The 12,417-nt window shown below is 38.8% G+C and overlaps 1 protein-coding gene across 5 annotated transcripts in view; it reads right to left on the bottom strand.

Moving 5' to 3' along the window:
- Positions 1-3,396: 3,396 nt before the first annotated feature.
- Positions 3,397-12,417, bottom strand: part of LOC149164299 (glutathione hydrolase 1-like) — a 115,605-nt gene continuing 106,584 nt past the window's right edge. For all 5 annotated transcript variants that reach the window (XM_089432033.1, XM_089432031.1, XM_089432030.1 and 2 more), the window contains 3 exons: positions 5,335-5,599; positions 4,328-4,465; positions 3,397-4,154 (listed from right to left, as the gene is read on the bottom strand). In XM_089432033.1, coding sequence (XP_089288159.1) covers positions 3,879-4,154; positions 4,328-4,465; positions 5,335-5,599 — 679 coding nt within the window. In that variant the 3' untranslated portion in view covers positions 3,397-3,878. The remainder of the gene's footprint in view (positions 4,155-4,327; positions 4,466-5,334; positions 5,600-12,417) is intronic.

Below are 12,417 nucleotides of genomic sequence, written 5' to 3'. Positions count from 1 at the left end.
TTATTTTCCTAAGTTTAGACTTAGGAACCCATTAAAAATATTATTTATTTTAATATCTCTTCATCCAAGTGGAATTTCTCCAAACGATTTATGGGTCTTGGAGATCTCATGTGCCTTATCCTCTCCACCAAATTTCAAGGCTATCGCACATCTGATGCTACCCAAAATCAACAGATAACTACAGGAAGATGTCACGATGAAAGACCATCATAAAGGTAATTTTGTTTTAAGTGTTCATTTCTTATTTTTGAACAAATATTTGGATGGGCTTATGCAAGCCTACCAAAGGGAAGAACTGTGGATGACTTCCAAAAGGACCATATAGAAGGATGTAATATCCTTTCGAAAATATGGCATGAAGAAAGCAACATGACATGAAGCAAGGTCAGATGAAGATTGATGGATCACTTTCTAATGAAAGGAATGATGATATGACTGACTTGTGGATGAAAGTGATGGATGGTCTGTGCCCTATGAAAGAAGCCATAAAAGATGAAGACTCCTGGACAAAGAAATTCATGACATCGAAGGTAGGATCTCTTCAAGCAACTAATCAAGGAGCTGTTGTAGGTCCCTAATTAAGAGGGAGCCTGAAAGTAAGTTTCTTACTTGGAAGAAACTTGGAAATTCCTAAGCCAAGAGGGAGCTTAGGTACATTCCTTCCGTAGGAATGAGTGCATTCCATTATTGGAATTGATATGTCCTCCCTAATTGAGAGGGAGAGATAGACACATCATTTTGGTCTTCATCTAGGAAGACCTAATGGAGGATTGGGTAATCATCTCGCATCCGATACCCTGAGGATAAGATAGGGCATTGAAGATAAGGGTAGTCGTGGACCAATATTCTTTGAGGACTGGTTATCCAAGATAAGAATAGTCCATAGAAGGTCATACTCTGTGAACACCCAAGTGGAGTATGTACCTTGAGAGACAATGATTTTGGTGTCTATGAATCATTGGTCTCGCCAGCATTGTGCTCTTATCATGTGGATAGAGTTGCTAGTCAAGGCCTTTCTATGTGACAATGATGGTTGATATGATGCTAGACATATGAGTTACCAATCTGATTCTTATTATGAGAAATTCTTTAGATTGAGAATGACCAAGTACCATTATGAATACCTCCCTAGTTAAGAGGGAGTGTTGAAAAGTGTAACTAGGTTCGGTCTTCATAATGACATGTAATTGTGACTTTCGTAAATGATGTAATGAAGAAAAATAAAATTATTGTTGTAAGCCTTGCTTCATGGGTTTGATGAGCAAGTGATTTTTATTTTAGTTGGCTCCCATTGAGAGCCTTAGGATTGTTCATTAAAAGTCAAAGAATCTATGTCATGTATGAAAAACCCTTCTTGGGGATATATCAATGTATATGTCTACAAAATGTCTAGATAGCCCTACAACGACAAGCACTAGCCATCCTCTTCAAGTCCGCCTCCAAATGAATAAATTAAAATCATGTCGGCTCATAGTTAAAGGGACACATCCCTTCAATAGATCATGTCAACTTATCTATGGAGACAAACTACTATATATACACAACTAGGCTCTTCGCATTTACACACAGAAATTCGATCCTATCTCTGAGATTTTCGGATAACAACTACATTCAGAAGTTCGGATGAGGTTATAAGTCAAGTTCGGATCTCTGAATTTGGTGGGCAATCACAGTCAGAATTTCAAATGGGCTAAACAGAGAGACGTTTGGATCTCTATTACAGTGAAGACAATTCGGATGGGACAATGAAGGGACAACAAGGAATAATGAAAGGCCAACGAAGTATTGTCTAGGTATAACAATTCGGATATCATGAGTTAAGGGTTTCAGTGCTACAACAGAAGAACACCACTTGATAGAAGTATATATATACTACATCTATGTCCTTTGAAAAGGCCAAAACTCGGTGCTATCTTGGAGACCATTGTGTGTTCGTTGAAGAGATGATCTTAGCATGAAGAAGGTCGGAGAGGAAGAGGAGTCAAGATGAAGAACAAAGAACTAGTGTCTTGGTCTTGGAGTGGCTAATAGGTCAAGGGTCTTGGTCTTGGTCTTGGCATTCGTCAATTGGAATCTTTATAAGAAGAATTTGTGCAGGTGGCTTTGGCCCTGGCTCATAGCCTACATGTTGTGTCTCTTGTTCATTTATGTTCATGCATTCGTTACTATTTGATGAAGAACACTAATAATTTAACAAGAAGAAGATCCTAATCTAAAGAAGAAAAATGCATTCACAAACAGTGACTAATAAAAGAGAAATCACCTAATGCTAATGCCCTAGATTTCTCAACACAGTGATGCTATATGGGTGTGAATTGTGGGCTAGCAACACCCCCGTCTCAAAATGGAAACAAATTGAGAAAATTCAAAATGCTTGATCATGAGCAAGTTCAAAATAAAAAGTTAGGTACCATATGAGATAATGTTGAGTGAAACATGAGAAACTCCCATCGAAGCAATTGCTATGGTGCAGCTCATAAGATATCTAAAAGGAATTGAGCAAATGGGAGTAGGTAGATGGCCTAATGTTATCTTGAACATAGGCATGAGTGAAAGAAATAAAACATGGATGAAACAAAACTACACATGGATGCAAAAATGGAATATCTACCTCAATGCCTGTCCCACAAATAGCAAGGAGCTAAAGAATTTTGTTATGGAGAAGTTTCATAAATGGGTATGGGGAAAATAATTGGGTAGAAAGAAGTACTACATTGAGGAATTCAACCCTACGTGTGATCTACAACAAAAAGAGTTCATTGGAGGTAGCATTCCGTGGATGGAAAAGGTTCTTATTGCTCACTTAAGAACCAACTTGCATCAACTTCGGTGTGAAACAGGAGGGTGGAAAAGGCCTAAAGAAGATTGAGAAGAACGGTTGTGTACATTTTGCACGTCTGGAGCAGTAGAATAGGAAAAACATTTCATTTTGGAATGTGATGCATTTAAAGACATCAGAGAAAGTTATGAGAATATGTTAGCATTGGTTTCTTGGCATTGTCTTTTCAACAAGGGGAATGTTGGAAGGTTGGGCTAGCTCTTCATCAATTTGAATAAGAAAATGATTGAATTGCAAAAGGTGAAACACAGGGAACTAATGGTCCCATGGACTATTTTTAGTCTCGTAGACGTTAAAATATGATTTCATTTCAAATGTTAATTATACAAATGAATATGTTTTATATGGTTTTGAAAATCAAAGAATGTTTCAAAAAATAACGCTTTATATTAAATTTGAATATTTTTTGAAAAATATGGTTTGAATATACTTCTAATCATAGGAAAATTGAATTTTTCATTATATTAATAATGGCTTTGTTTATTTCTCTATTACATGGAAATTAAATATTGTCCCAGAAATTAAATATTAACAATATGCATCTCAACATTGATTACTTTATATGTGATCAATTAAAACTTTTATTTCGAAGGGAAGGAATATCACTAACAAGCTCACACAATCAGCTTCCCAAACATTCAAACATGACATCTTCGGTTTTGTGACCAAATGTCTAGGTAAGGTGGTTAGTTTTTTTTTTTTGGGAATTAGACTGAGTCAGCCCCAATGTTGGATGGAAGAACCATGTTCACCCATGGGATGCTATCACTAGGATTGTTCTAAGCTCAGTCAAGTTTAGACGCCCCTTGGAATAGTTTAATTCCTGCAAAAGTGGTTCTATCCTCAAACCCTTCCTATAAGATTTGAACCTATGATACATGTCTTAATTGAATGTGCATTCTTCCATTGTTGCTTGAATGCCACATTGATGAAGCAGGACACAGAGAGAAAATACCAAGAAGTGGAGAGAAAATACTACTTAGTTGTTCTGAATGCAAGGGAGACTTTACAGATTTTCATAAGGATACTGAATTTTATTTCAAAATCCAGCAGGAAAACCAGCTTTCCTTGGATCACTAACTGCAATGAGATTTCCATATACAATATTCTTTTTTGCTTCATTTTGACCTTCCAATTCTGTCATATTTGCATGAGTATGGATATCATGAAGAATAATCTGGCAAATTGATCCTCCGACAACTCCCTGTAGCCTGTGGCCTCGTTTCTGTAACCCTGCTATCATTTTACTCGGAAGTTCAATATGTTCTCCCAAAACAGTTGTCCAGTTCTCATAGGAAACTACATTTGGGATCAGCTGCATTTCATCACAACAGTAATAAACGCTAGTGAATTGTGTGTTTGCATGTGTGTATGTATCTATAAGCTGTGGAGCAAGTGAAAAGTGGTAAACTTGAAATTTATTAAAATGAACATTGAAACCAGTAAAATATGTATCACAGTGCTGAATCAGAAAAAGGGTTATCAAACCTGATGATAAACTCGAGGTGCAGTGACAGATGATAATGGATCCATCCTCTTGACGAAATAGTTTAAAAACAACTCAGTAGTTGCAGCAATTATTTTGATTCCCCCACTTGCACCAAGTACTGCTCTCAATTGCCCATCCTGGTAATAAAGGAAACATATATATTAAAAGAATGCAGAGCTTCCATACTTTAAGATCTCATTACTGCACATGTAGTTCACAGTAGAAGTCAATATTGTGATCCAGGTTAAGTCTCCTCTCCAATATTTCAATCAAATATGTTTCTCATCTTTTAACACTTATTTTGAACCAGCTGGTCATCTCTTATTGGATAAGTGAAAAGGAAGATTGTTGAGTGCCAATTTCACCCGTTACATGAATTCCAGGAACAAGATTTTAGGGATACATAATATCAAGCAACGAAAATGAGGATCTAGAAACCAACACAAAATTTATAACCAAGTAGTTTTGTATTTAGTTGTGAAAAACACTGCTTGGAACTAATAATAAAACAAGAATGCTTCCTGCAAACAACATGGCAACAGGATAGTCATCTATATAATAAAAAATGAGCGTGGGAGTGGGCAGATGGAGGATCGTGGAATATTGTTCGTTTCAGAATTTAGTTAGATGATTGGATTGCTGATGCAACAAGTGATGAAATCAGTTGATCTTTCTATGCATATGTATAAAACTGTTTGGGGACTAAATACCTCATCTAATCCCAAGAAACAGACAAGGTAATATTAGATTGGATTGGGAAACTTTGCACGGCAATCTCATCAAATTAAGAGATTTTGCAAAGGACATGACGCTAGCATGGTGCTGCAACAAACAAATTCTTTGCAACATTCTTGAAGCCAAATATATTGTAATGAAGTGCAACGACAGGATAAAAATATTCATAATATTCATAAATTTCCTGCTGCTCCACTGAAATTCTTTTGTATCCCATTACCAATTATAAAAGAAACAAAAATTGCAACAAGAGAGAGAGAGCTGTAATTACCTGCAAAACTATTGTAGGATTCATTGAAGAGAGTGGGCGCTTGAAAGGTCTTATAAAGTTTACAGGAGCTGATGGAAGATCATTAGCAGAAATGTTTGAGGGAATTGAGAAGTCATCCATTTCATTATTGAGCACTATGCCAGTTGTCTGAGAAAGCAATCCAGCCCCAAAGTATGCATTTACAGTGCTTGTTATAGAAACAGCATTGCGATTCCTATCAACAATGCAAAAGTGGCTAGTACCATGGTCATCACTTTCATTCCACCTGCAAAAGTAAATTGGGTTTCATCAAGGATTTTCAACTCTATTACAGTATTCCAAATCCCCTTGCCAAAAATATTTAGCATTGTACGAGCTACAATAGAAATATATGCAAAGTACATACCTTGTGGCACCCACTCAGGCATAATAAAAGCATTGCATGCAGCAATTAATCAAACAAATGATTCACATCTCTTGAGGCTATGGAATTGTTGGAAGCTACCTTGTTCTTCTAAATATGATTCCATCATCTCAAGTTCAAAAATATGAAATATGTATATTTTTTAGTCTATATGATGCTGTCTTTCTGTACAGGAATTGTTGGAAGGTACCTTGTCCTTCTAAATATGATTCCATCACTTTGACATCAAAATTTGGAAATATGTATATTTTCTACAGTATCTATGATGCTGTCTTTCTGTACATGATACCCTAGTTTGTGATATCATCAACTAAAGTTGTGTGCCTCTTCTATAGTAAAAGAAATTAATTAATGAAAAGATGGTTTTCTCATTCTACCCTAAATGAGCACTATACTTATCATATTGAAATTTAAACTTGTTGGAATTTTATTACCTCAGAAGGTGTACCGCAGGGTACTGTTAATGGCAGTAGTGGTTAGAAAGACCTGGGTGCATACAAAGAAGGCATGTGTGACATGTGTGCAGGTCCAAACAGCAGCAAGGCAACCCTCCAGCCGATTTCTGTACAGAAGCTCCATATAGCCCTTCAGTGATTCCTTACAGCAATAGTGAGAGCAAAGGAGCATTTATGGAAAGAGAGATAGACGATGCATGCATGTTTTTGCATGCAACATCAACAGTATAGTTCCAGTTTAGATGCCTTTTATATTTAGTAGTTCAGTTCTATTTCTGGTTTTGCTTTAGTTAATATTTGCATACACAATTAGAGGACGTAGGTTCCTAGTTAAGCAAAGTGCTCATGCATGTGGATTCTAGTCTGAGTTAGGGCACATATCTCTAGGTAGATGCATGCTTGTATGCCTCATTTCATTTTCAGCAGAGGTGCACTTCACTTATGCTCATATATCCATGCAAAAAAGGTGCTTTGGGGTTATGATTTAATATTTGAAATTTCCAATTAAAGTGCTGTTGTGCATGTGTTTAGATTCATTGTACCTTCTACTTATATAGGAGAAGGCAGGCATATAGGTTTTATTCATTCAGTTTTCAGTTCAGCAATTAACAGTTTGCTATTTTCCTCTACTAGGTTTTCATTTTCAGAAGTAATGAATTGAAGCAACAGGTTTTGATGTTATTTTTTCGTGTTTCCATTATATATTTTCTACAATTTGTGTTTATGGATTCTAACAATAATTACAAAGAGCATTTTTGAATAACTTTAAGTTTTCTGCTGTTTTATTTTCTGAAGGAATTCTTTTAGAGTGCAGAGGTTTGAGAAAATCTAACATAGTAACAAAGCCCAGTTTCTGAAATCTTCCAAATACCCTTTATGAAGAGGCAAGCTGTCTGGGGCAGAGAGTTGTTGCAGGATTTCAGTGGGTAATATGTCCAAGCTTCAGCATTGAAGCAAAATCTGTGCCTGTGATGGCACATGGACATGAGAAGGGTTGTGGGGTATGAAACTCTACTTGATCCAGCGAGTGGAGATTGAAACTTGTTCAGTGGAGCTACATTAATGGCCATCCCTAGTATGTGCAAGAGTCACTCGTTGGAGGGAGCCTCAAACTTTGTGCTGTGGAAATTGAGATTGCAAAACTTCCTAGAAACGGTAGCTTATGACACCTTGTGGAGAAAGTGGTTTTCCAACCTACGTATCACAAAGATGTGGAAGAACACAATAAGAAGATAGTGGGAATGAAGCAAATCCTATTGGATTCAGTGAAGAATAACCTAATTCATCATATCACCAGGAAGAATACTACCAAAGAGATGTATGATGCCTTGCAAACCTTGTACTAGAGTGTGAATCTATCCAAGTAGATATTCTTAAAGAACAAGCTCAATGACACCTACATGAGCAAGATAGATACAATGACAAGCTATCTCACGAAGATATAGAGTTGAGAGATTAGATTGCTGCAATTGGGGACACAAATAAGGATAATGAACTAGTTCAAATTTCTTTGAATGGTCTCAGTCTAAGTTGTATGAAAACCCTGCCTAGTACATGTACCAGTCCCAAAAATGTGAAAACTAGTACAAAATGGCCTAGACACATTGTCAGCCATTTCGGCAAAAAATGGCAACATTTCCACAATTTTTTGGCTTGTGGGCCTGTTATAGCAAAATCTCATACTTCTTGAGATAAATTCTGAAAGATCAAGTGTGAAACCCATTGCACCTTAGAGGGGGTCACTATCACCTCACCAATCCTCTTCTCACCTCTCGGCCAACTCTCCTCCGGCTCAAGGGGGGTTCTCCCTGGGATAGGATTGATAGAGCATCGTAGTTCCAAGATTTGGGTACAAAGGTTCCTATGGATTAATCCAAAGGCTTATATCAACCAATAGAGTCTCAAATAGGCTTCTCGAATACACCAATTCAAGAAATTATCAGATGGTTCTGGAGATGAAGCACTAGCTAGGGAAAACAAACTAAATACCTAATGGTCCTGGAGAGGAATCCCTAGCTAGGGAAAATAAACTAAATACCTAATGGTCTTGGAGAGGAAACCCTAGCTAGGGAAAATAAACTAACTTACCCTAGGGTTTGAGATCTAGGGTCTCGAATTTTCCAGATGATTAAGGGAAAGAAAAATATATCTATATTCCTCAAATACTTGAATGAAGGGTTTAACTCAACAAGGGGCAATGAAGCAAATACCAAATAGACTTAGCGCATGAACATTTATCCCGTGGAACATAATATGAAGATATAACAAATAAACTAACTTACTTCACCATGCATCATCCAAGATTCACCGTAAGTATCCATGAAAAGAGATCACATTACATCACAATTCTACCCAAGAGAAGCTCAACTTATCCATCCATAGCCAAATTATAAGAGAGAAAAATGATATGAGATATCCTAAGGCTTTTCTTCCCCAAATCCAACCATGACAAATTGAGAAGTACACCTCTATTTATAGAAGAGGTGTTCAACTTCCCTCTCAATTAATCTTCTAGACCAAAATCCCCTATTCTAGCCTAAGGAGCGGCAAAAGGACCTCTTCAACAATTAATTATTCTAAAGTAATACAAAGTGGGAATTTGATGCCACATGCACAAAACTTAATGGCATAAGCATATTACCCACCACCTCTGGGTGACACCCATAGGAGAATTTTTTCTCCTAGACGGTCCTCAATCGGCAACCAACAACCCCTTGTAGCTACCAGATAGCTCGATGTGCCACCATCTCCACCACCAAAGCTAGCCATTATGCACCCTTGCCCCTCTGTCATGATTGTATGCTTGAAGGTGGAACTTCCAAGCCCGAAAGTATGGCTTTCATTATGTAGTTGGGTAATTTTGTTTATTTATCATGGACACTTTTGGGAATGGATTAGTAGGGGGATTCGATGGAAAGGATGGTCTTGGTTTGTACTCTTGGAGCCTCGAGCAGTTATATAAGAAAAATCAATAAAAGGAAAAAGACATATGAAGAAGGGTGGAAAAACAAAGGTTGGGGTAACTCATGTAACATGATTGCTCCCTCCTACATTCATACACCCAAGTGTCGGTTGCCCTCATCATGGCTACACTTGTAATGTGGCATGTAGCTTGGAGCCTTCCCCTAATGTCCCACTTTGTTCCATCATTATATCACAAGATACCTGCCACTTAAGGGATGTACCATGGACTTGTCACTCCCTTAGAGGTTGAAACCACTTAATAGGGTCCTTGATTAACCTCCTTCTTGAACTTGGAGACACTCGTACGTTCTAAAGCCCATTATGGAAGGGCACGCTACTGTGAAGTGTCCACTTAGTTCCATGATTTGTAAGCTCATTTACTCAATTGCGCTGATGATTTGTTGTACTGGAAGGTGAAGAGATGCATTGGATCTTATACAAAATTGCAGGTGGGTCATTTTAGGGTTTGGTCTCCCTATACAGGGTCCAAGCCCTCCAGAGGGTCATATTGGCATTTGTAGGGTGAGCATAGAGAACCATGGGCCTCCACTATAGCAGAGAGCAAATAGCCACATCATCGTATCCTTCAACTCCACTCAATGCTCGCTCTTATTCCATTTATTTGGCGTTGATGATGTACCTAGACCACCTTGCCTAATTGACTACACACTTGCACCACACACTTGGCAGTTGTTCCAGGGATCAGATGAGGATGTGTCTCACCATGGGAGATAAAGAGGGGGCTTGCATCAATATTCTAGCCCTTATAGATGGGATACAGACTTGTTTGATCCACTTGGAAACCCATGAGGATGTTTTTGTGCCCCCACAACCACTTGGGAGCACCACAGGTCATTTGGTTGGAGGTTGTTGTCACTCCCAGAGACAGCCTCGGATTGCTTACAAGACCAGTGCCCGAGTACATCTAAATCAGGAGTGTCTCAAATGATTCTCAGTAAAGGGAGACCTCACTTATGTTCTATATATATATATATATATATATATATATGTATATAGATACACAAACACACACACATATATATAGGAAATGGGTTGGTTCATTTGTCCAAAGAAATAAGACATGAATTTTTGGTACTTCTTCACAGGTTCAGATCTCAGAAATATGCATAAAAATAGTGGAGTCTGAGTAGTCCAAGGGCTTACAGCTTAATAAGCTTTTGCATAGCAGATGAGAGAGGAAAAATAGAAGGAGAAACTCATCACATAGAGCATAAGGCTTCAAGACTTCTACACTTAACACATAGAGCTTGAGGCATTAAGGATTTCTATACTTATTTGAGTTACAAGCAGAAATAATGGATGAAGGAGGGGTTGAATGCTATGATTCACGTGTTGCAGATTTAAAGATATGATTTCAATAGTCCACACAGGTATATGCATCAACAATATTGAGACAAGTGAATCTATGATATAATTACAAGCACTTGCATTCACATATCAATACAAATAAATATATGAGGAAGCTTGAAATATTTCTAGCAATTATAATTGCATGAATACAGAGAAGAAATATGAACACAAAATGGGTTTCAACAGAGGGAACACATACTGTAATTCTTGAAGAGGGAATCACCACCATTCCCTTGATATTCTGAAAAATTTGTGTTACAAAGAGATACAGTCTGAAAATAGCATGTAGTGTTTTCTATAGAATTTCTAAACCTTTTCTAAGTCTTGCTTTCCCCTATTTATCTGGAGAGGGGAGAAAGAACATTCATTACAACAAAATATCTCTAGTCTAGACTCAGTTGTCAGGTCGACTAGCTGTCTCAGTCATAAATGGCTTTGTGGCCCAAAATATTACAGAATTAAATGCCTCAGGAAAGGAGGCACGTTATAGTACAACAAATAAATAACCATAAGATGCAAAATATACAAAGATCTCCTTGCCCATCCTGTGATCATCTCTACTGCAGGAGTTGTTCTACTTAAGGCATGGCTTCCTGCACTACTTCACCAACCTCTGTCTTGCACTATAGGTGTCTTGATGTAATGTAACAGCGAAGTCTCTCGGCCGTGGGCTTTTTACCTCTAAAACAAGTGAAACGGGCACTTTTTGATTTCCCCCTTAGCCCCTCTTTATTATAGCCCCTTGTGTGACTCTCCTCATATGACCGGGGGTTGGAACCAGGGGCTTAGCCCTTTGGGCACTAAGGCTTTCAACCGCTGCTCGGGGGCCTTTTCCTTTGTAACTTGAAATGCCTTTGATAGCCCCTTACACCGCATCGGCCGATATCCTGGACACGAAGACCTTATCAAATAGATCGCAATAACTTATCGCATCTGGGGTCCTTTTTCTTTGTTACTCGGAATCCCGCATCCCGACGCTAAATGCACTTTTCCTTAAGTTTCTCCCCTAGGTAGCTGTGATTGTCGATATGCGAGATGACATCAACGTTGCCACGTGTCACCCGGAAATGCGCCTATAGGACCCCTGAAAACGTCAAAACTTCTTGACACGTGTCCACCAATACTACCACGTTAGTGTCCGTACTGCCATGTCACTGATGACATCAGTTGCCATGTTAGCTCTGAGGATCAATCATATGCCGCCACATGGCCCTCTAGAGGAGAGAGAAAAAGGCCTGCCCGGCCTTATTTTCGCATGCATTTCCTTTGTTAATGAATTTTGTCCCTCCTCAACAACTTTGCATTAAATCGCAAGATCGACGTTTTTCCATGGTTTAGAGTGGTGACCCTGCCGATCGCCAAAAATGCGGGATTGCAGGATTTTCCATTGCCGATATGTCGTACCGCCACGTGGAGAAGAGAGAAGGGGGCGGCCTGGTCCTGTTTTTACATGAAATTCCTTTGTATTTGGTTTTTGGCCTTTCCAGAAACTTTTACACTGTATCACAGAATTGGCCCCTGCACGGTCTTTAAAGTGGCAACCCTTTGCTCCGCCGATATGCCAATGCGTTGATCGCCGATACGCCAATATGTCGATGCGCCGATGCCACGTGGAGGAGAGAGAAGGGGGCAACCCTGCCTTGGTTTTACCATGCTTTTCCTTTGTAAATGAATTTCGGCCCTCCCCGACGATGTCACACCATATCGACGATTCCCCCCCCGCAATTCCTTAAGGATGGCCCATCAAGTATTGTAGGGGCCATGCGAGACTGTGGGATGCGGGACTATTGTGAATGTGGGGTCGCCGAGATGCAGGATGCGGGATTGCGGGGTCACCGAGATGCGATTTGCGGGATTGTGGGGTCATCTCCATGGGTCTCCAACTGTTCA

The sequence above is a fragment of the Pinus tabuliformis genome, chromosome 5_1, assembly GCF_031772625.1.
Source record: "Pinus tabuliformis cultivar Carrire ecotype Pingquan chromosome 5_1, CPIR1, whole genome shotgun sequence".
Lineage (NCBI taxonomy): Eukaryota > Viridiplantae > Streptophyta > Pinopsida > Pinales > Pinaceae > Pinus > Pinus tabuliformis.
The sequence above is the reverse complement of the archived record's forward strand: the minus strand, read 5'-3'. Positions and strand labels throughout refer to the sequence as shown.